This window comes from Myotis myotis, unplaced genomic scaffold (genome assembly GCF_014108235.1).
Source record: "Myotis myotis isolate mMyoMyo1 unplaced genomic scaffold, mMyoMyo1.p scaffold_m19_p_4, whole genome shotgun sequence".
NCBI lineage: Eukaryota > Metazoa > Chordata > Mammalia > Chiroptera > Vespertilionidae > Myotis > Myotis myotis.
The window spans coordinates 91,637,812-91,662,446 of record NW_023416346.1 but is presented as its reverse complement, the minus strand read 5'-3'; the positions used below and the strand labels follow the sequence as shown (position 1 = coordinate 91,662,446).

General features: G+C 43.1%; 1 protein-coding gene and 1 pseudogene across 1 annotated transcript in view; both read left to right on the top strand.

Annotated features, from left to right (window-relative positions):
• The window catches only part of HEPH (hephaestin), a 112,427-nt gene extending 109,348 nt beyond the window's left edge, over positions 1-3,079 (top strand). Inside the window, exon 20 of the mRNA XM_036306059.1 lies at positions 2,346-3,079. Coding sequence (XP_036161952.1) covers positions 2,346-2,578 — 233 coding nt within the window. The 3' untranslated portion in view covers positions 2,579-3,079. The remainder of the gene's footprint in view (positions 1-2,345) is intronic.
• An 8,003-nt stretch (positions 3,080-11,082) lies between these two features.
• LOC118654548 lies at positions 11,083-11,477 on the top strand (annotated as a pseudogene).
• The last annotated feature ends 13,158 nt before the right edge of the window (positions 11,478-24,635 follow it).

Sequence of the window (24,635 nt, the reverse complement as noted above, 5' to 3'; positions counted from 1 at the left end):
CTGTGTCTACATGGGAGAACTTCTGTGCTGAAGACACCCTTATGAGGCAAGACTTGCCTCAGTGGAGCTTTGGTGCTCACTAAGTATGCCCCCTGAGTGTGTCCCTTATGGATCTGAGGAGTTGTAATTGGATGGTCGCATTCTGACCACTGGGTACACTGGCTCTTAGATCTAAGGAGGTGCTGATTTAGCCTCTGCCTGAGGCTATCCAGCAGGAGCTACGAGGAGATCTGCAGGTTCCCCTCCTTATTTGGGGTTTGGAGGTGCCCAGATGAGGCCCAGCTGTGAAGCAATGCAAGGTACTGTGGGGCCTTGGGCCTTCTCTTGGAAGTTCTGGGTCTGTCTGGCCCAGCTGCAGTTTGTTAGGTAATCAGGATGTATTTTCATTGTTACAAATTGAAAATAATTATAGCATAGCGATTAATCACAAAAACAATATGTAATTATATATGTGTTTTCTGATGGTCTTAGGCGACCCCTGTGAATGGGTCATTCGACCCCCAAAGGGGTCGCGACCCACAGGTTGAGAAAAGCTGCCATAGAGTCTGTGCCAGGTATTTTTATTCTTGCAAATATGGAATACCAAGCAGTTTACTCTTTAGAACCAGCCATTTCTTCCCTATAAGAAAATATAGATTCTTGTTCTTTCTAGCATAGGTCCAAATAGTGCTTTCATTTTCCACCCCATTTGTACCTGAACTAAGATTCAGAAAGATTCAAAAGTTATGAGAGCTAGAAAGAATATTAGAGATTATCAGTTTAGTTGGAAATTTTTTCAGCTGTGTTTGGAAATTTTCTAATGATCTGCCTATGTATCTTATAAACTGACAACCATGAAACTAGGATGTATCCCGGAGGGTTTGTGAAGAGGCAAGATGAGGCTGAGAGTGGATCACCATACACACATATGCATGTACTTAATCTTGTTTCACTTCTGTAAGAATATACATTCATCCAGTTAGATATTCATTGAACAGATTCTGAGTGTCAGGGACATCAAAGCAAATAAGACATAGATACTATATTTCAAGAGATTTGTGTCTAGCCCTAATTGGTTTGGCTCAGTGGATAGAGTGTCAGCCTGCAGACTCAAGGGTCCCAGGTTGGATTCCGGTCAAAGGCATGTACCTTGGTTGTGGGCACATCCCCAGTAGGGAGTATGCAGGAGGCAGCTGATCGATGTTTCTCTCTCATCGATGTTTCTAACTATCTCTCTCCCTTCCTCTCTGTAAAAAATCAATAAAATATATTTTTTTAAAAAAGAGATTTGTGTCTAAAAAATGAAATGAGACAGAAAAACAACAATTGCAGTGCTAGATGCTATGTGTTGTTTTAAAAAGGCAAATAGTAATAACAGCTATCAATTATTGTGCGTATACTATCTTCCAGGTGCTATACTAAATATTTATAAATACTAACTCACTTAATCTTCACAGTAAACCTCTGAGTTGAGTACAGTTATTATCCCTTAAAAAAGTAGGTGACTGTAGTACAGAAATGAGGGGGAATTAGATAACTTAACCCAAGCAAGTAAATTGTGAGATACTTTGAAAACACACAAAAAAGGAGCTTTAACTGTCCAGCTGAATTAGTTAAAGCTTTACAGAGACCTGTAACATTTAAATTGGGGATAGAAATGTAGGAGGAAGAAAGGGTATTCAAGCAAAAGGAGGAGCATGAGAAAGTCTTGGAGGTCTAAAAGAGGGTCACTTATTCTGGGGAACAAATAATGAGTTGCTGTAGCTGAATAGTAGAAGATAAGGATAGAAAAGTAGGTTGGAGTCTAATTGTGAAAGTGGGAATGCCTGACTGACTTGAGTCTGAGCTTTACTCCATAGGTTAATTGAAGATCATTAAAAGTTTGCATACTAGGAACTCAGACAATTAAATATTTCACCTAAAAAGATCAATGTGACATCAGTGTTATCATGATTCAAAGAGGTGACAGCACAGTGGCAGGTCCAATGGTCAAACTTCTTCCCTCGAGTTTCTACTTATTGTTTTTAATTCTTCCTTTTATAACCATACAAACCAAATCCATTTTTTTACATCATAAGCCTTGATATATTTCTATTAAGGCTCTTCCTACTTTGAGTCTTAGCTCTTTTCATAGGGGGATTATGGCCTCAATGATTCCTAAGGACTTTCTTAGCTATAACATCTTGTTATAAGAAGTCACTGTAACCTCTGAGTCTGTTTTCATCAGCTGGTATTTTTAGGGATGGGGATAATTCCTCTGTTTTATTTGGATAGAATTGTTTTTTCTCTTTTAGTGGTAGATTGCAAGTGCCCCTTTAATGTATGCTCCAGCCCAGGGTGCTCATTTTCCTCTTGTTCCATTTCAGCAGCAATCTCCAGAGACTTTAGAGAAGACAATGTGAAGATGCTGGGCATGCAGATCCCTGTAAAGGATATCGAGATGCTGGCTTCTATCCTAATTGCCACTGGTGTCATTCTCCTGCTCATTGCCCTGGCTCTTGGTGGTGTGGTCTGGCACCAACATCGTCAAAAAAAACTACGGCGCAACAGGAGGTCGATCCTAGATGATAATTTTAAGCTTCTGTCCCTTAAGAACTAACAGCTGAATCTTGGCACTACACATCTGGAATGCTCTCTCAGCAGGCCATGGACTAGCAGATGACCCCACTGTAAAAGGAGCATGGATGGTAGACAGGCACAGGAGGAAATCAAACTTGTTTGGGGTTTTTTTCCCACTTATTTATTTACATAGAAATGCTATATTCCCTCTTTTTCTTTTTGCTCCACTTGGGAACCTGGGGCTAGGTGAGTCCTCTAAAATTATATATCACAAATTTCAATGGTTAGATTCTGTCACTCACTGACACTTGGAAGATCTGGAAATTCCTAAAAACTGACCCTTCTCACAAAGTACATACCAAGAATAAAACACATCAAATAAGTTTTTACTTCTTTCCAGGACCTAGCCTAATTCACTTTGAACCAAGACTAAGTGAGCTGTGAATATAATCTACATCTAAACTAAGGACTAAGCAAATAGGCATGATGGGGGAATTAGTGGGGTTAGATTTGGAGATCCAAATTGTATTTTAATTCTCCTTAGAAGCAAACTATTTTGGAAAAGTGGGTAGATAGTGGTTGCCATAAGTACCTTTAACTTCTGAACCCAGAAGCTCCTCAGAAAGCCAGTCCTCCAATTTACTAGTACAATTATACTGAAGGGAATTTTAAGTGTCTTGTCCATATTTTAGACAGAAATTCCTATACACTAAAGTACTTGTTAGAACACTGTAAGAGTGAACTTGATGATTTTGATGTTTCCTCTTGCCTCTGAAAAGCTGTGACTGTGATTGAAAAAAAAAAGAGCACTCTATGGTGGGGGGAGGAGTAAGTATAGATGGGTATAGAATGCCTGCAAGTTTGTTTTTTGGAAATGAAGACGCCGCCCCAGAGGAAGCCTCAAAATCAGAATGGTGGCTATCATCTTTTTCCCCATAGGTGCCAAAAGTAATCTTAATGCCAAGAAAAGTTGCCATAGGAAAATAGAGGACTGCAGTCAGGCTCAAACCTGTCCACTTGGCAAGGAAAGGAGGACACAGATCTCATGGGCTTTTTTGGTAGTTGGGGATATAAGAGGTCTACTTGAAATTCTGGGGGCCTCTTTAAAACACAAAGTCCTTCCCTTTGGCACCTTAAAACAATATTCCTTTGTCACCTGCAAGTTCAAGCCTATTCAAAACATTGGTAAGAGACTACAGACAAGAGAGTAGGGATGGTTTAGGAAGGCCCATCCTCACTACAGTATCCATATTAACATTTTACATGGCAAGTGGAGAACAGAGGAGGCATCAGGGATAGTGAATATGATGCGTGAAATACACGGTACCTTATACTTTAGAAAGCATCTAATACCCGATTGCATTTGATTTCCTTGAGTTTTATAAGAGTGCTGTTATGTTTTACATTTGAGTAAACTAAGAATCAGAGAAAATAAGTAACTTTACCTAAGGACATTCAGCTAGAAGTTGGGCAGGGATACAAGCCTTCATCTATTGGACTCCAAATACCTGTTCCATCCTCCCATATCATGAAAACCTCTTCTATGTCCATCCTTTGTGTCCACATTGACTCCAATTTTCTTATATTCAGAGCCAACCCCCTTGCACATCAAATGTAGAAACCCACAAAGCTGGTATTCAGTTGCCATATAATGTTGAAGTTTTAAGAGAAAAATGCAGAACAGAGCTTATCATTCATCTTGATTTATAGTGGTCAGTGGCTTCCTGTGGAGCTTTCCTGGAAATCAGGAACATAGCAGGAGGTGGAAATGAGGGAAGGTTTGGATTGCTAGTTATGAAATCAACTGTTAAACTTTTTAAAAATATATATTTTATTGTGTTTTTTACAGAGAGGAAGGGAGAGGGATAGAGAGTTAGAAACATCGATGAGAGAGAAACATCGATCAGCTGCCTCCTGCACACCCCCAACTGGGGATGTGCCCGCAACCAAGGTACATGCCCTTGACCAGAATCGAACCTGGGACCCTTCAGTCCACAGATCAACGCTCTACCCACAGAGCCAAACTGGTTAGGACAACTGTTAAACTTTTTAAGCCATTGCATATTCAATGCACTTATCACCAGAACTCTTTAGACTCATTATTAATGTGGAGATTTTTGAAAATCCAGTATACTCTGAGGATTCCAGTCAATAATAGTTATAATTTTCATTCATCTGGAAGGTTGTAAGCTTGGTCATGAATCTGAGATAAGGACAGGCAAGTGGAATAGGGATACACTTCTTCTGAGTATGTAATACTGCTCCAGATTGGGGGATGTAGGCTCAAGCACCTGCATGCATTTCAGAAAGAGATGTATTTTTTTGTGGAGGGTTTGCTTCCAATGAGGATATAGGAGAAGTTTTTGACAATTAAGTGACACTTATATCCATTTAATTGCTAAATCCAGAAATTTCCAAAGTCAACACATTAGTGATTCTTGTTTGTTTTACCTAAAAATATCTTTAACTGATTCATTTGTTTCTATCTTCATTGCTACAACCCCAGTCTAAAAACACAGCCATCTGTTACCTGGACTAGTGTTATAGCCTCCTGCTTACTTTCTTCACATTCACTCTAACCCAATATCATGGATTCTCCATGCAGACAAGTGATGTTTTTAAAATATAAATTAGGCCGAAACTGGTTTGGCTCAGTGGATAGAGCGTCGGCCTGCAGACTGAAAGGTCCCAGGTTCGATTCCGGTCAAGGGTATGTACCTGGGTTGCGGGCATATCCCCAGTAGGAGATGTGCAGGAGGCAGCTGATCGATGTTTCCCTCTCATCGATGTTTCTAACTCTCTGTCTCTCTCCCTTCCTCTCTGTAAAAACTCAATAAAATATATTTAAAAATATATATATATAAATTAGGCTTCCAATTCAGATAAGATTCCATAGACTCATCTCTCCTTGAAGATACATACACCCCAGAAATAATGAAAAAGGAAGCAATATAAGGACTCAAAAAGATAAAAAAAAAAAAAAAAGGTAGGCATCCTGGAGAAAAACTAAGCAACAGAGCAATTGGGAATCTTTCCAACAATGAACCAAGCAGAATGCAGTCAAAGGCCAAACAGAAATCCTAGTGATAACCCCAGGGTGGTCTGGAGGCAATGGAAACAGGGATTGAGTAGGAACCCTTCTGACACCAAATGGCCAGAAAAGGTGCTCTTTATCTCTACAGGCTACAGATTCCTCTACCCCAAGGGAAATTTCAACATAGTAAGCTGCTCAACCCAGAACACATTCTTTAGGACTGCAAACTATAATATATTTTTCCTACCCAGAAATAAATGACTCTGGCAGGGATCAACAAAAGTCCCAATGACACCAGAGATACCAAGCAAAACAAAAAAAAGTACAATAAAATCACTGACAATTACATTATCATGCAAAATTATGCCAAAATCTGTGTGCAAAACTTAAGGTTACTGCCTCCTAAAATAGATTGTTTTGGAGATTCCACGATGGCTATAGAATAGGTGGAAGCTACACTCACCTGCTCTCAACCCCAAACTGGATATACAAATAAATTATAGAGCAATTAACCTGAATAACTAACTGAAGGCTAGCTGAACTGAAATCAAGGATTTAAAGAAACCACATAGAGAGTGGTAAGAAGGAAAGAGATGCATAAAGGACTAGCCATCAAACCTAGGTGTGGTGGCTGAGAAGCCAAAGGCAGCTGAAAAATTCCCTCCCCCTAGGAGCATGGGGTCTCAACCCCACACAGGGATCACCAACCCAGAGGAACAGAGATGGGAAGAGGATCCCATATTGCATATGGTGGTGAAAATTAGTAGTGATTCAGACTGATTCAGACTGATAGAGACCCAGATGTGCGTTTCCCAGGACATGCACTACTATTGTTATAGCACCAGACTGGGGATTGCACTGCTGGGTCCTCAACTGTTGGTGAGACTACTCTGCCATACTTGGATCCTGTGGAAGGGTCTTCAGGCTGCACCCAGCAGTGACTTTTGGGGCCCTATTTTTCTGGGAGAGGCGCTTGGCAGAGATTCAGACAGTGACTAAACTGTTTAGCTTTGGAAAGAGGACTGGTCTCCCTCACATCAAGCAGTTGTAGTTGAGTATTGAATGCTGCTGGCCCTTTTGTGGTTATAGTTAACATTTTAGGCTGTCTGACTGACTTTATAGCTAAACCACAATCATCATATCTGAGCTCTGGTGTCCTCTGAAGCCCACCAGTGGTGTGGACTTACCCATCCCCCCACTTGTTGAATCACTTGGCTGGCCCCATCCTGCTGAGTTCAGCTGCAAAGGGGGATGAGTGTTGTGCAGAGCTGAGACTTTCAGAGCATGTCTCCCATGTAAGCCTTTGTCTGAGAACAGTACAGGAGGGTGCTGGAGTGTGTGGCTATATAGCAGGGGATTGGTGGCACCTCTGAGAGCTTATCCCTCACTACCCTGGGAAGGGGAAGAAGTTCCCATCCCCCTCCCTACAGGTTTGAAGGCACTGCCCCAAATGGGAGACTATTTGGATCAGCCCTGCCAAGGACCAGATAACCCACTAAGCTGGGCTCAGTTCCACAAGGGAAAGTAAGAGTGGGTCAAAGCTGGAACATTCAGGAGAACCAAGATGGAGTCATAGGTAAACACCGGAGATTGCTGCCTCGCACAACCACTTCAAAAATACAACTAAAAGATGGAATGGACATCACTCAGAACCACAGGAAGACTAGCTGAGGGGAAATTATTCAACTAGAAGGAAAGAGAACAGCATACCGAGACTCAGAGGAGGCGCAGTGCAGAAAATACAAAGGTGCGAACTTGCGTGCAGAGCGGGCTGGCGGCTGAGGGCGCGGTTGTCTGTTTCAATCGGGAGGGAGTCTCAGGCTCTGAGCTCCAGTTCTGGGTGAGTCTCTAGGGACCCAGACTCAAATGGGACTGTCTGGCATTGGTCGGAACTCGAGGGCAGCATTCTCTCCGAGGTTTGCAGCGGTTGCTGGGGCTCTGAGAGGCAGAGCCTCTGGGAACAGGACTGAGAGCAGCCATAACTGCTCCCTCCGCCTGCCCTGTTGATACCGTGCGACCCGCCCTGCCCAAGCCCTGCACAGGGGCATTTGCCGGATAGCCTCAAGCAAAAGCTAGATTAGCACCTCCCCAGAGAACAGAAGTTTTCCCACTGCAGACACAGCTGATTCTCACAGCCAGTTGGCCTGGAGGTCAAATCCCCCCAAGTATTACCTACAACAATCAAGGCTTAACTACAACAAGACTGTGCACAAAGACCACTAGGAGGTGCACCAAGAAAGCATAAAAAATGCGGAGACAAAGAAACTGGACAAAATAGTCAATGGAGGATATAGAGTTCAGAACCACACTTTTAAGGTCTTTCAATAATTTTCTAGAAACTGCCGATAAATTTAATGAGATCTACAAGAAATCTAATGAAATCCTCGATGTTGTGATAAAGAACCAACTAGAAATTATGCATACACTGACTGAAATAAAGAATATTATACAGACTCCCAACAGCAGACCAGAGGAGCGCAAGAATCAAGTCAAAGGTTTGAAATGCAAAGAAGCAAAAAACACCCAACTGGAAAAGCAAAATGAAAAAAGAATCCAAAAATACAAAGATAGTGTACGGAGCCTCTGAGACAGCTTCAAGCGTACCAACATCAGAATTATAGGGGTGCCAGAAGAAGAGAGAGAGCAAGATATTGAAAACCTATTTGAAGAAATAATGACAGAAAACTTCCCCTACCTGGTGAAAGAAATAGACTTACAAGTCCAGGAAGTGCAGAGAACCCCAAACAAAAGGAATCCAAAGAGGACCACACCAAGACACATCATAATTAAAATGCCAAGAGCAAAAGACAAAGAGAGAATCTTAAAAGCAGCAAGAGAAAGAAACTCAGTTACCTACAAGGGAATACCCATACGACTGTCAGCTGATTTCTCAACAGAAACTTTGCATGCCAGAAGGGAGTGGCAAGAAATATTCAAAGTGATGAATGCCAAGAACCTACAACCAAGATTACTTTATCCAGCAAAGCTATCATTCAGTATTGAAGGTCAGATAAAGAGCTTCACAGATAAGGAAAAGCTAAAGGAGTTCATCACCACCAAACCAGTATTATTTGAAATGCTGAAAGGTATCCTTTAAGAAGAGGAAGAAGAAGAAAAAGGTAAAGATACAAATTATGAACAACAAATATGCATCTATCAACAAGTGAATCTAAGAATCAAGTGAATAAATAATCTGATGAACAGAATGAACTGGTGATTATAATAGAATCAGGGACATAGAAAGGGAATGGACTGACTATTCTTGGGGGGGAAAGGGGTGTGGGAGATGCGGGAAGAGACTGGACAAAAATCATGCACCTATGGATGAGGACAGTGGGTGGGGAGTGAGGGTGGAGGATGGGGTGGGAACTGGGAGGAGGGGAGTTATAGGGGGGAAAAAATAGGAACAAATGTAATAATCTGAACAATAAAGATTTAATATATATATAAAAAAAAAGCTGGAACATTTAAAGTGTGAGTCCCTCAGAGGCTATTGTCTGGAACTGGGATGAAGTTCTTATTTCCCTCCTGCAGACTAGGCTGACATCACCCTCAATGGAAGACTCTTTTGGTCTGTCATCCTGAACTCTTGTGGCTCTGGCCTATTGAGCTTTCTCCTTCAGAGGGGACTGATGGCCTTTTTGAACCTGAACCTGAAGCAAGGCTCCCAGAGGAACCTGGAAACTGGCATAGACTGAGTAGTTTGACTCTGGAGTAGGGACCAGTTTCCACTCATTGAGTGGCCAATAAGGTAGACCCAAAATAGGGGACCCACAAGACATGTCCTCCTTATTTCAGTTGTCCCACTCTATTGAGCTCACAACCTGTGGAAGGGGCTGTGGTTTGTGGCCAGCCTGGGATCTCTACGGTCTTTCGTTGTAATGGTCTGAAAGAAGACAAGGCAACCTTATGGGGAAGAGGAGTAGCTGACAAGTGGAGGCAGACCTTAGGAAGCCTCAGTCCTTTTGCAGATATGCCCTCAGCTCTAAGCTAGAGAAAGCTGACCCTTATACTAGTACATAGATTAACCACTCCCATGCACCTCCAGGCACAGTAGGTACAGCCACAAACAGTCAAAAGCATGATAGCTCCAGAGAGTTAGCTGGTAACACACAGTGTCTGAAATTAATCTGTACCTGAACCTGGCCTAAATGGACCCAGAACCAATACAACCAGTGGTGGGCTTCAGATGACACCAGAGCTCAATGCAACTAGCCACACATATGGCAGACCCAAAATAGAAATTCTGGCAGGCTCCAGACCATACTGGCAAAAACTCTGACTCAAGGGAAGACCGTGCACAGCATCTCATATATGGTCATCGAAGTTTACCCATTTAGTCAGTCAGACTGCCTAAATAGTTAGCTCCAACCACAAAAGGGCCAGCAGCATTCAAGACTCAACTACAACAGAAGTGTGCACATAACCCACAAGAAACATTTCTGGAGCACTGAGCTCAGGTGATCTAGAAGTTTGTGCCACTGAGCCCAACAAGACACCTTCATCATAAAACCATTATAACAAACTTCAGAGTCATAGCAGATCTACCTTATACACAGAGGCAAAATGGGTTGACAAAGAAATATGCCCTAAATAAAAGAAGAGAAATCCCCAGTAAAAGAATTAAATGAAATGGAAGCAACTGAAATACCAGATACTGAGTTTAAAACAATGGCTATAAAATGCTCAAGGGCCATAGAAGAAAAATGGATGACCTCAGTGAGTATTTAAACAAAAATATAGTAAGCAATAAAAGTGTCATGGAAAATATGAAAAATAACCAGTGAAAACTTTTTTAAAAAACACAATATCTGAAATAAAAAAATACACCAGAAAGAATCAACAGCAGATTAGATGATGCAGAGAATTGAATCAGCAATTCAGAAGATAACAGTAAGCACCCAAGCAGACAATGAAAAAGAAAAGATAATTTTAAAAATGAGGAATGTCTAAGGGACCTCTGAGGCAACATCAAGCATAACAGTATATACATCATAGAATTACCAGAAGGAAAAGAGAGTGGGTAAGGGATTGAGAACCTGTTTGAAGAAATAATGGGTGAAAACCTCCCTAAGCTGGTGAAGAAAAAGTCACACATGTGTGGGAAGCACAGAGTCCCAATCAAGATGAACCCAAAGAGACCCACACAAAGACACATCATAGTTAAAATGGCAAAGATTCAGGACAAAGAGAGAACCTTAAAGACAGCGAGCTAGAGAGAGAGTTACCTGAAAGAGAGTTCCCATAAGGCTGTCAGCTTTGTTCTCAACAGAAACAATTCAGGCCAGAAGAAATTGGCATGAAGTATTCAAAGTGATGAAGAGCAAGGTCCTGCAACCAAGACATTTCTATCCAGCAAGGCTATTTAAAATTGAAGGTCAAATACTTTCCCAGACCAAAAAAAAAAGCAGCTCTTTTTCTGTTGTCATGGAATTGCGCAGGCAGTGGTGGTGGTGGGGGGGGTGGACTTGAGTACATTCAAGATTTGGCTCTACTCATAACCCATTGCCATGGCCGAGGAAGGCATTGCTGCTGGAGGAGTAATGGACATTAATACTGCTTTACAAGAGGTGCTGAAGACCGCCCTCAGCCATGACGACCTAGTGGGTAGAATTCGAGAAGTTGCCAAAGCCTTAGATAAGTGCCAAGCCCACCTTTGTGAAGTTGCATCCAACTGTGATGAGCCTATTACGTCAAGTTGGGGTAGGCTTTGTGCTGAACACCAAATCAACCTAATTAAGGTTGATGACAACAACAAACTAGGGGAATGGGTAGGCCTCTGTAAAATTGACAGAGAGGGAAAACCCCGTAAAGTAGTTGGTTGCAGTTGCATGTGGTTAAGGACTATGGCAAAGAGTCTCAGGCAAAGGATGTCACTGAGGAGTACTTCAGATGCAAGAAATGAACAAATAAACTTGACTTTTGTTTATTAAAAAAAAAAAAAAAAGGCTAAAGGAGTTCATTACCACCAAACCAACATTTAGAAGAAATGTTAAAGGGACTGCTTTAAGAAAAAATAAAGAAGAGAAAGACATAGGTATAAAGAAAAAATATAATAAATGAGTGCCTATCAATAATAACCTTAAAGGGGAGAGACAAAATGGTGGTGGTATAGGCGGACGTGTCCCATGCCTTGTCCAGGAGCAAATAGGGTGAGCAGCTGAAACTAGTAACATCCAGCCCAAATTGGCAAAGGAGATTCAGCTGGGAGACAGTTTGCAGCTGGGAAAGGCAGAGGACTCCTGGAGAAAGGTAAAATCAAGGCTCTGGGAAGGATAATCTGCCAGACCTCTGAGCCCTGAGGATCAGAGGGAATCCACACAGCACCAGCTTGAGCCGCATCCCTTGAGACAGGGACAGTGGAAAGAAGGTACACAGAACTGCTGGTCGGCAGGGGATTCTAGATCTGGGTCCACTATCAGGAAAGGCTGAAGAGTGCCTGCAGGAGAGGAGCACGTAGAGGTGCAGCCTCTCCGGCTTCTGTGGCTTGTGCCTTTCTTCATTGAGCCTAGTGCATAGGACCTTTCGGATACAGACACTTACCCGTGGCTGGAGTGTGGGAGAAGGTGCGGAATTATGGAATCTGGGGAGAGTGGGGGGTCCAGGAGAAGTGGCAGCGAGTTTGGTGCTGAGTAATGCCTGAGCCTGGGACCTGGGCAGCCATTTTGTCCTGAAGAGATAGCCCCTCCCTCCAGTATCCAGGCAACTAATACAGCCACACCTAGATTCCACCCTGAATGGTACAAAGGACTAAAAAAAACACCTAAATAGTCCCTGAGAGTCCAAAGGGACTGGCCTAACGAGAGACTTTCAGTCCCAGCAATCAGAACCTGAGAAACACTACAGTACAGAAGACTGGGATCTTAAGCCAGCCAAAGGAACACTTCACTTTTTCATTTTTATTTTTTTTTAATTTTTATTATTTTGTTATCTATTTTTTTCTTTTTTTCTTTGTTTTCCTGTTTTTGTTTGTTGCTTTATTTTCTATTTCTTTTCACATTATTTTTCCATCACTCTATTTTATTTTATTTTTATTTGCTATTTTTATACCATTTTTGAAATCAAATTTTTTGTAAATTTATTATTTTTTTCTCATTCTCTTTCCTCTTAGTCACCCATCCCCTTTCTACTTACTCTATACTGAACTGAGATCCTCCCCATGTTCATCCAATTCTTAACCTTATCTTCTATATATAAGTTCAGCATCTACAGATTCTGCCACCACACTCTTTGCTGGGGGTTTGGTGTTTGTATTTTTTTGTTTGTTTGTTTATCTATTGGATCTGTGGGGTGTGTATGTATATATATATATATATATATATATATATATATATATATATATATATTCTCCTTTTTCTTCCTTTTTCTTTTCTCTCTTATCTTTTTCTCTCTCCTCAATATCATTTATGCTCTCTTTTCTCACCCCTAATTCTCTTTTCTCAGGTGGTCACTTATAGTGGGGTTATTATTATTGTGAGTACATTCGTGCTTTGGTCCCTTTGTGTTGTGTCTTGTTGAGGTGAATTTTATCCTGTCTGGCCAGGTGCTAGAGAGTGAGCCTCATAACCAGACACCTGGAGAGGAAACTCCATCCACGAACTGGTCAATAACAACCCAGACCCAACTACAGAGGGAGGAAGAAGGCGGTAGTGAGGGAGAGAGCGTGAGTCAGTGAGGGACCAAGAGGAGTGTGTGGTCATGTGGGATGTGTGTGTGTATGTGAGTGAGGCACAGATAGATCCTGCAGGACCTTCAGGGTCAAGCTAAACAGGCTCGCCTAACTAGGAAGCCTCTGCTACCGTTGTAAACAGTTCTGGGAGGCCGGCTCATCCTCAGAGGCCTAGCGTTTCTAAGGGGAGAAATGCTGTAACTGGGAGCCAGGCCTCATCCCCAACCAGGGTGCCCTCAGATAACACCTGGGACTCTACAGACCCCCTGCCAGAGACCTGCTACCTCGGCTGTGGTCCCACGGTCAACAAGTCTCCAGCCACCCTGGGCACAGACTCCTGTGAGTTCTGAAGCATGCTCCCCTCTGACCGGCCCAACGCCTTAACCCAGGGCACTGCAACCACGCAAGCAGCAGACACGTGAGCAGCATACTCCTGTCCAAGGAGCAGCAGCCCCATGAACAACCTGTCCTAGGCCTAAGAGCAGAAGCCTCACGTGGCCTGCCCCTGTCCAAGGAGCAGCAGCTGTGTGGGTGGCCCACTCCCACATCTGAGGACCAGCAACCACATGAGCAGCCTGCCCCATCTGAGGAGCAGCAGCCGCATGAGCAGCCTGCCCACGATTGAGGAGCGGCAGCCCCACGCAGCCCACCCCCATCCCAGGAGCAGCAGCTGCATATCCCACACCCTGCTCCTGTCTGAGGAGCAATAGGTGTGTGAGAAACCTGCCCCCATCCGAGGAGCAGCAGCTGCATGAGCAACCTGCCCCAGTCCGAGGAGCAGCAGCCACACAAGTAGACCACCCACGTCTGAGGAGCGGCAGCCCTCTGCAGTCCACACTGGTCTGAGGAGCAGCAGACACATGCAGCCTGCACCTGTCTTATGAGCAGCAGCTGGGTGAGTGGCTTGCCCCCATCCAAGGAGCAGCAGCCACATGTGCAGCTCACTCCCACCTGAGGAGCAGCAGCCACGCAAGCAGCCCATCCCCCATCTGAGGAACAGCAGCCATGTGAGCAGACCTCCCCCATAAGAGAAGCAACAGCCACACATGCAGCTCACTCCCACCCAAGGAGCAGTAGCCGCCTGAGCAGATTGCCCCTGTCCAAGGAGAAGCAGCCAGACACGTAGACCGCCCACATCTGAGGAGCGGCAGCCCTGCGCAGCCCACACTGGTCCAAGGATTAGCAGCCACACGCAGTCTGAACCTGTCCAAAGAGCAGCAGCTGGGTGAGCATCCCACCCCTATCCAAGGAGCAGCAGCCGCACATGCAGCTCACTCCCACCTGAGGAGCAGCAGCCACGCAAGCAGCCTGTCCCCCATCTGAGGAGCAGCAGCTGCATGAGCAGCCTGCACCCGTACGAGGAGCAGTAGCCCTGTAAGCAACCTGCCCCGGTCCAAAGAGTGGCAGCCTCATGAGCAGCCAGCCCCATCTGAGAAACAGCTGCAGCATGGAGCCAGTCCCAATCCAAGGAGCGGCAGCCACGTGAGCAGTCCGCACCCATCCAAAGAGCAGAAGCCATGTGAACAGCCCACTCCTGTCCAAGGAACAGCAGCTGTGCGAGCAGCCTCCCCCACCAACCAGAGGAGACACCGCTGCTGCGAACAACACCCACAACAGGAGCCATTGCCAAGTGAGGAGCAGCCACTACCGCAACCACTTTAGGAGCAACTGCAGCCCGAGGAACCACTGCCACCCAAGGAGCAGCCCCTGCACGACTCGACATCTAGATCAGTCAGTGAGACCAAAAATGAGTAGACAAAGAAAACCCCAAAGGAAAAAAAAGGACTCACCAGAAAAGCAGCTAAGTGAAACAGAGGCATGCAATATGTCAGAAAAAGAATTCAGAATAATGGTCCTACAGTTCATAAAATGGATGGAGGAAAAAATCAGCAACTTATCTAAGAATCAAGAAGAAATGAAGATTGATATAGCTGCAATAAAAAAAACACCATGGAAAGTTTCAACAGTAGTCTAGGAGAAGCGGAAGACCGAATTAGCGAATTAGAAGACAGAGAAGCAAAACACACCCAAACTGAACTTCAATTGGAGAAAAGAATTAAAAGACAGGAGGAGAGCCTAAGGGAGCTAAGGGATAACATGAAACAAAGCAACATACAAATAATAGGGGTGCCAGAAAAACAGGAAGAGGGACAAGGATAAGAAAAGCTATTTGAAGAAATAATGTCAGAAAACTTCACTGAGGTGGGGAAGAAAAAAGTCACACAAGCAGAGAGTTCCAAACAAGATGAACCTGAAAAGACCCACACCAAGACATATCATAATTACCATGAAAAATGTTCAGGACAAAGAGAGAATCTTAAAGGAAGCAAGAGAGAGACAGAAAGTTACATACAAGGGATCTTCCATTAGATCAGTGGTTCTCAACCTTCCTCATACCATGACCCTTTAATGTACTTCCTCATGTTGTGGTGACCCCCAACCATAAAATTATTTTTGTTGCTACTTCATAACTATAATTTTGCTACTGTTATGAATTGTAATGTAAATATCTGATATGCAGGATGTGTTTTCATTGTTACAAATTGAACATAATTAAAGCATAGTGATTAATCACAAAAAATATGTAATTATATATGTGTTTTCCAATGGTCTTAGGCAAACCCTGTGAAAGGGTCATTTGACCCCCAAAGGAGTCGTGACCCACAGGTTGAGAAATGGTGCATTAGCTTATCAAATGATTTTTCAACAGAAACACATTTGGTAAAAAAGGAATGGACGGAAACTTACAAAGTGATGCAAAGCAAGGGACGGAATCCAAGAATACTCTATCCAGCAAGGCTATCATTCAAATCTGAAAGGCAAACAAGAAGCTTCACAGACCAAAAAAAAGGCTAAGAGAGTTTAACACTACCAAGCCAGCCATGCAAGAAATGCTAAAGGGACTATATGTAAAAAGAAGAAATAAAAAGCTAAGGAAGAAAACAGGCACAAAAAATAAAAATGTACAAACAAGTACTTTTCAATAATAGCATTAAATGTAAATGGACAAAATGCTACAATCAAAAGACATCGAGTTGATGAATGGATAAAAAAACATGACCCATATATTTGCTGTCTACAAGAGACCCACCTCAGAATAAGGGACCCACACAGACTGAAAGAGAAGGGATGGAAAAATATCTTTCAGGCAAATGGAAATGAAAAAAAAAAACGGGGGTAGAAATACTTATATCACACAAAATACACCTCAAGTGAAGGCCATAACAAGAGATAAGGAAGACCACTTCATAATACTAAAGGGATCGATAGAAGAGGATATAACCATGATAAACATATATGCAACCAATGAAGGAGCACCAAAATACATAAAAACATCAACAACAATACAGTCATAGTAGGGGACTTTAATACACCACTGACATCACTGGATAAATCCTCTAGACAAAAAATCAGCAAAGAAACAGCAATCCTAAATGACTCACCTGAACAGATGGACTTAATTGACATCTTCAGAACATTTTACCCCAAAGCCACAGAATACACCTTCTTCTCAAGGGCATATGAGACATTTTCAAAAATAGACCACATATTGGGTCACAAGCAAAGTATCCTCAAATTCAAGAAGATTGAAATCATACCAAGCATCTTATCAGATCACAATGGCATAATATTAAAATTAAACTACAATAAAAACAATCCCAAACACTTGGAAGGTGAATAGCATGTTATCAAATGTTGATTGGGTTACCAATGAGATCAAAGAAGAAATTAAAAACATCATGGCAACAAATGACAATGAAAACAAAACAATCCAAAACTTATGAGACACAATGGAAGCAATCCTGAGAGAGAAGTTTATAGCTCTATAGGCCTACCTCAAAAAACAAGAAAAAAATGGAAGTAAATCATCTAACTCTACAACTCAAAGAATTAGAAAGAGACCAACAAGAAAAGCCCAGAGTGAGGAGAAGGAACGAGATAATAAAAATTGGAGCAGAAATAAATGACATAGAGAACAAAAAAACAATACAAAAGATCAATGAAACCAAGAGCTGGTTCTTCGAAAGGTTAAACAAGATTGATGAACCTCTAGCCAGGCTCACCAAGAAGCAAAGAGAGAGGACCCAAATAAACAATATCAGAAACGATAGAGGAGAAATAGCAACAGACAGCACATAAATACAAATGATTGTTAAAAAATACTATGAACAACTCTACTACAACAAACTAGACAACCTGGAGGAAAAGGACATATTCCTAGAAAAATACAACCTTCCAAAACTCAATCAGGAAGAATCTAAAAATTTCAATAGGCCAATAACTATGGAAGAAATTGAAGTAGTCATCAAAAAGCTTCCAGCAAACAAAAGCCCGGGCCAGACGGCTTCACAGGGGGCTTTTACCAAACATTCAAGGAAGAACTAAAACCACTCCTCCTCAGACTATTCCAAAAAATTCAAGAGGAAGGAACACTTCTAAGCTCATTCTATGAAGCCAGCATCACCCTAATACCAAAACCAGATAAAGACAACATAATGAAAGAGAATTACAGGCCAATATCCCTCATGAACATAGATGCCAAAATCCTCAACAAAATCCTAGCAAATCGGAACCAGCAGTACATCAGAAAGATCATACACCATGACCAAGTAGGATTTATCCCAGGGATTCAAGGATGGTACAATATCCGCAAATCAATAAACGTGATACATCACATAAAAAAATTTGGGAGAAAAAAAACCACATAGTCATATCAATTGATGCAGAAAAAGCATTTGACAAAATCCAACGCCCATTTTTGATAAAAACTTTTAGGAATGTGGGAATAGAAGTATCATACCTCAACATAATAAAAGCCATATATGACAAAACCACAGCCAACATCATACTCAATGGGCAAAAACTACAACCATTTCCCCTATGAACAGGAACATGACAGGGATGCCCACTCTCACCACTCATGTTTTGCATAGTACTGGAAGTATTAGTCATTGCGATTAGACAAGAAGAAGAAATAAAAGGCATCCAAATTGGAAAAGAAGAAGTAAAACTGTCCTTATTAGCAGATGGCATGATATTGTTCATAAAAAAAAGCTAAAGACTCCATCAAAAAACTATTAGACTTAATAAATGAATTTGACAATGTAGCAGGATACAAAATTAATGCCAAGAAATCTATGGCATTTCTATATGCCAATAATGAACTTACAGAAAGAGAGACTAAAAAAGCAATCCCATTTACCATCACACCAAAAAAATTAAGAAACCTAGGAATAAACTTAACTAAGGAGGTAAAAGACCTCTCTACTCAGAAAACTACAGGATGTTGAAAAAAGAGATAGAGGAAGACATAAACAGATGGAAGAACATATCATGTTTGTGGATTGGTAGAATCAACATCATTAAAATGTCCATACTACCCAAAGCAATCTATTAATTCAACGCACTCCCCATTAAAATACCAAAGGCATATTTCACAGACCTAGAATGAACTTTCCAAAAATTCATCTGGAATAATAATAATAAAAAAAAGACGACCCCAAATAGCCACCGTGATCCTGAGAAAGAAGAACAAAGTAGGTGGGATCTCAATAGCAGATATCAAGCTATATTAAACAGCCACTGTTATTATAACTGCCAGGTACTAGCACAAGAACAGGCATATAGATCAATGTAATAGAATAGAGAACCCAGAAATCGACCCAAACCACTATGCTCAATTAATATTTGACAAAGGAAGCAACAACATACAATGGAGTCAAGACAGTCTCTTCAATAAATGGTGCTGGAAAATTTGGTCAGACATATGCAAAAAAATGAAACTAGACCACCAACTTACACCATACACAAAAATAAACTCAAAATTTATAAAGGACTTAAATGTAAGACAGGAAACCATAAAAATCCTAGAAGAAGCCATAGGCCACAAAATAGCAGACATTTGTCATACCAATATCTTTACTGATACAGCTCCTAGGACAATGGGAGCTAAGGAGAAGAGAAACCAATGGGACTACATCAAAATAAGAAGCTTCTGCACAGCAAAAGTAACCATCAACAAAACAACAAGAAAGGCCACTGCATGGGACAACATATTTGCCAATGTTATCTCCAATAAGGGTTTAATCTCCAAAATTTATAGGGAACTCATACAACTTAACAAAAGGAAGATAAACAATCCCATCAAAAAATGGGCAACGGACCTCAATAGAAACTTTTCGAAAGAAGACATAAGGAAGGCCAAGAGACATATTAAAACATGCTCAAAATCACTAATAATCTGAGAGTTGCAAATCAAAACAATAATGAGGTACCATCTCACACCTGTCAGAATGGCTATCATCAACACATCAACAAATGACAAGTGTTGATTAGGATGTGGAGAAAAAGGAACCCTCTTTCACTGCTGGTGGGAATGCAGACTGGTGCAGCCACTGTGGAAAACAGTATAGCATTTCCTCAAAAAATAAAAATAGAACTCCCATTTGACCTAGTAATCCCACTTCTAGGAATATATCCAAAGAAAACAGAAACACCAATCAGAAAAGATATATGCACCCCTATGTTCATAGCAGCACAATTTATAATAGCTAAGATTTGGAAACAGCTTAAGTGCCCATCATCAGATCAGTTGATTAGAAAACTGTGGTACATCTACATAATTGAATACTACACTGCTATAAAAATGAAGGAATTCTTACCATTTGTAACAGCATGGATGGAACTGGAGAGCATTATGCTAAGCGAAGTAAGCCAGTCAGAGAAAGATAAATAACACATGATCTCACTCATTTGTGGAATATAATGAACAACATAAACTGATGAACAAAAATAAAACCAGAGTCATAGGATCATCGAAGAGACTGTCCAACCTATGAGGGAAGGCAGGTGGTGAGGGGGTAAGAGATCAACTAAAGGACCTGTATGCATGTATATGAGCATAACCAATGTACACAGACAGGTGGAGAGGGATGAGGGCATGTGCCAGGGGTTGGGGGCGCCAGGGGAGAGATCAATGGGGGAAAAAAGAAGACTTATGTAATACTTTAAACAATAAAGAATTTAAAATTTTTTTTAAAAAGCAAGGCAGATTAAAAAAAAAAAAAAAAAAAAAAAAAAAAAAAAAGACCCAGTCAGGGCAATGGTTCAGAAATCCTTAGCCCAAATGCTTGAGTATTATACCTTTATTGTCTCTGCTCTGAGTTGTATCCCCTTTTCCTGTGGATATAATCCCTCAGTTGTCTGCTTCAGATGCTGTGGGTGGTGTATGTGCATTCACAGAATTCACAGTTCTTCTGGTGTGCGACTCCCTGTGAGTACCCAGAGCCCTCTGGCATTCAATTCCCTATGTGGCCCTGATACCCGTGGCAGGGTGTCACCCTAGGTCCCTCTGGTAGTGCACTTGGAGTGCTGTCCTGTGTCCCCTGGCTGGGCACATCGGCTTGCTTAGGGTTTCCCCTGAAAGACTGTTCCAGGGGCCTGGGAAAAGCAGGTGAGGGTTGCTCTGGGTCACACAGTCTGAGCTCCCCTGTGGCCTAAGTAGGGTGTGCACTCGGTTACTCCAGGTTGTCCAAGCAGCAAGACCCTGGGCTCCGGGTGAAGTGGGCATGGGTTGCTCTGGGTCACACAGCCCTCGCTTTCTTGTAGCCCTGAGTAAGATGTGCGCTGGGTTGCTCCAGTTCACCCCTCTTCAGTGTGGAGCAGGGGTGCCTTGCCCTGGGTCGCTCAGTCCAAGCTCTCCTGTCACCCAGAATGAGGTGCTCGTTGGGTTGCTCCAGATGGCGGGTGGCCCTGGCAGGACTGTCCCAGGGGCCAGGTTGGAGAGGGCCAGGTTGCTCTGGGTCATACAATCAGAGCTCCCCTGTGGCACTGAGTGAAGTGTGTGCTGGGGTGCTCTGGGTCGCCGCTCGGGCTTGGGTGAAACGGGGCATGGGTTGCTCGGGTCACCCCAGCAGGGCTGTCCAGGGGGCTGGGGTGGAGCAGGCACCGGTTGCTCTGGGTTACACAGTCCACGCTCTCGGGGAGTGGGGCATGCTCTGTTTTGCTCCAGGTCACCCTGGCAGCAGGCCCGGAGCTCGGGGTGGAGCATATGCTAGGTGGCTCCGGGTCAGGCTAGCAACACGGTTCTGGGGGCTGGGGAAGGGGTGGGACACAGGGTTCCCCCTGGCTTGTAGTTACTGCGGGGTCTTGGATTCAAATCCTAGGCCGCTGGGTCCCAATGGGATGATGAAGAGGCCTGGTGTGGGAGCTCACTCTCTATTTTTTGTTTTTTGAGGAACCTTCACACTGTTTCCACAGTGGCTAAACCAGTTTGCATTTCCACCAACAGTGATCGAGTGTCCCATTTTCTCTACATCCTTGCCAACACTTGTTGTTAATTGATTTATTGATGATAGCTATTCTTTCAGGTATGAAGTGTTATTTCATTGGGGTTTTTATTTGCATCTGTCTGATGACATTGTGCAATTTTTCATATGTCTATTGGCCATTTGTATGAGGCCTCTATTCAGGCCTTCTGCTTATTTTTTCATTAGAGACCCAGTGTAGGAAATTCATGCACTCAGGGGAGGGGAGGAGTTCCTCATCCCAGATTGCGAGAGGCACAAATCTGGCTGAGGGACCCCACTGGTGCACAATCGGGGTGAGGAGGGACATGGGAGGTTGGCCAGCCAGGGAGGGACCACAGGAGGACTCCAGGGTGTGTCCGGTCCTGCTTGTTCAGTCCCCATCAGCTGGACCCCAGCAGCAAACTAACCTACCGGTTGGAGCATCTTCTTCCTGGTGGTGAGTGCACATCATAGCGAGTGGTTGAGCAGCCTTAATATATCATTAGCATATTACTCTTTGATTGGTTGAATGGCCGGCCGGATGACCGGACACTTAGCACATTAGGCTTTTATTATATACTAGAGGCCCAGTGCACAAAAATTTGTGCACTCGGGGGGGAGGGGGGTCCCTCAGCCTGGCCTGTGCCCTCTCGCAGTCTGGGACCCCTCGGGAGATAACGACCTGCTGGCTTAGGCCTGCTCCCGGGTGGCAGAGGGCAGGCCCAATTCCTAGGTGCAGCCCCTGGTAGGGCTCAGAGCAGGGCCGATTGGGGGGTTGGGGCACCGCCCCCTGTCACACTCAAGGCAGGGTCGATGGGGAGGTTGCGGCGCCACCCCCTGTCACGCACAGAGCAGGGCCAATCAGGGGGTTGGGGTGCCACCCTCTATCACCCACAGAACAGGGCCAATCAGGGGGTTGGGGTGCCACCACTGTCACACTCAGGGCAGGGCCGATGGGGAGGTTATGGCTCTACCCCGTCACACACAGAGCAGGGCCCGTGGGGCGGGGGGGTGGGGGGGGTTGGGGCGCCACACCCTGTCACTCACAGAGCAGGGTCCGTGGCGGGGGGCGTTGGGGCACCGCACCCTGTCACACACAGAGCAGGGCCTATCAGGGGGTTGGGGTGCTGCACCCTGTCACACACAGAGCCACAGGGCGGTCAGGGGGTTTGGACGCTGCCCCCTGTCACACTGATCCCAGTGCTGGGAGGACTCTCGGCTCCGCTGATCCCGGTGCTGGGAGGCATATTACCCTTTTACTATATAGGATAGAGGCCTGGTGCATGGGTGGGGGCCAGCTGGTTTGCCCTGAAGGGTGTCCTGGATCAGGGTGGGGGTCCCCACTGGGATGCCTGGCCAGCCTGGGTGAGGGAATGATGGCTGTTTGCAGCTGGTCACACACCCTTCAGGGTGGGGGTCCCCACTGGGGTGCCTGGCCAGTCTGGGTGAGGGGCTGAGGGCTGTTTTCAGGCTGGCGGGTGACTGAAGCTCCCAACTGCTCCTTTTTTTCTTTTTTCTTTTTTAAATTCTGGGCCAGCTTTAGCTCTGGCTCCAGCTCTGAGGCCTCTGCTGCTGAAAGCAGGTATCTGGTTTGTTTGGGTTCTATAATCGAAACACTGTATCAACTCCAGCTCTGAGATCCCGGCGGGCTGAAAGCAGGTTTGTGGGGTTTTGTTTAGCTTCTATATTGTAACAATGTTTCAAACTGCAAGCTCAGAGGCTGGAAAGGCAGGCAGGGAACGTTCGTTTCCTCCGTCACTGAAGCAAGCAAGCCTCATGTTAGCTTCAAGCTGCCTGGCTGCCGACCACCATCTTGGCTGGCAGTTAATTTGCATATCGCCCTGATTAGCCAATGGGAGGGGTAGCAGATGTACGCTAATTACCATGTTTCTCTTTTATGAGATAGGAGGATTGGTTGTTTGATGTTGAGCTGTTTGAGTTCTTTATAAATTTTGGATTCAACCCCTTATCAGATGTATCATTGGCAAATATCTTCCTCCATTCTGTAGATTGTCTTTTCCTTTTGTTAATGGTTTCTTTGCTGTGCAAAAATGTTTTAGTTTGATGTAGTAATCCTATTTATTTACTTGTTATTTTGTTTTCCTTTTGCATGGAGATATATCAGAAAAAATATTGCTAAGAGAAATATCTGAGATTTTACTGCCTATGTTTTCTTCTGGGAGTTTATGCTTTCAAGTCTAACATTTAAGTCTTTATTCCATTGTGAGTTTATTCTTGTGTATGGGATAAGCATCTAGTCTAGATTCATTTCTCTGCACTTATCTGTCCAATTTGTCCAACACCATGTATTGGATAGACTATCATTGCCCCATTGTGTATTTTTGCCTCCTTTGTCAAATATTACGTGACCATAAAGGCAAGGGTTAATTTGGGGGCTCTGTATTCTGTTCCATTGATCTATATGTCTGTTTTTATGTCAGCACCATGCTATTTTGATTACTATGTCCTTGTAGTATAGTTTGATATCAGGTAGTATGATACCTCCAACTTTGTTCTTCTTTCTCAAGGTTGCTGAGGCTGTTAAGGGTCTTTTGTAGTTCCATATAAATTGTTGGATTTTCTGTTCTAGTTCTGTTAAATACACCATTTGCCTTTTTATATAAATTGCACTGAATCTACTAGTATAGATTACTTTGGGTAATATAAACATTTTAATGATATTAATTTTTCCTATCCATGAACATGGAATATGCTTTCATTTATTTGTATTATCTTATTTCCTTTCTTCAGTAGCATATAATTTTTCTGAGTACATGTTTTTTTGTTTGCTTTTAGTGCAATTGTAAATGAGATTTTTTTTTTTAGATACCCTTTCTGCTATTTCATTATTCATGTATAAAAATGCAGCTGATTTGACTATTTATTTTGTATTCTGCTACTTTATTTTATTCATTTTATCAGTTCTATTAGTTTTATAATGAATTTTTTAGGGTTCTCTATATATAGTATCATGTTGAAGTATGGTACCTATTTGCTTTGTTTAACAATGGACAGGTTACTTTGATTTTCTAAATTGTATAAGTCATCCCATTCGATTGAATGCCTTATCGATTGAATGACTATTCCATTGATTGTTATCATACTG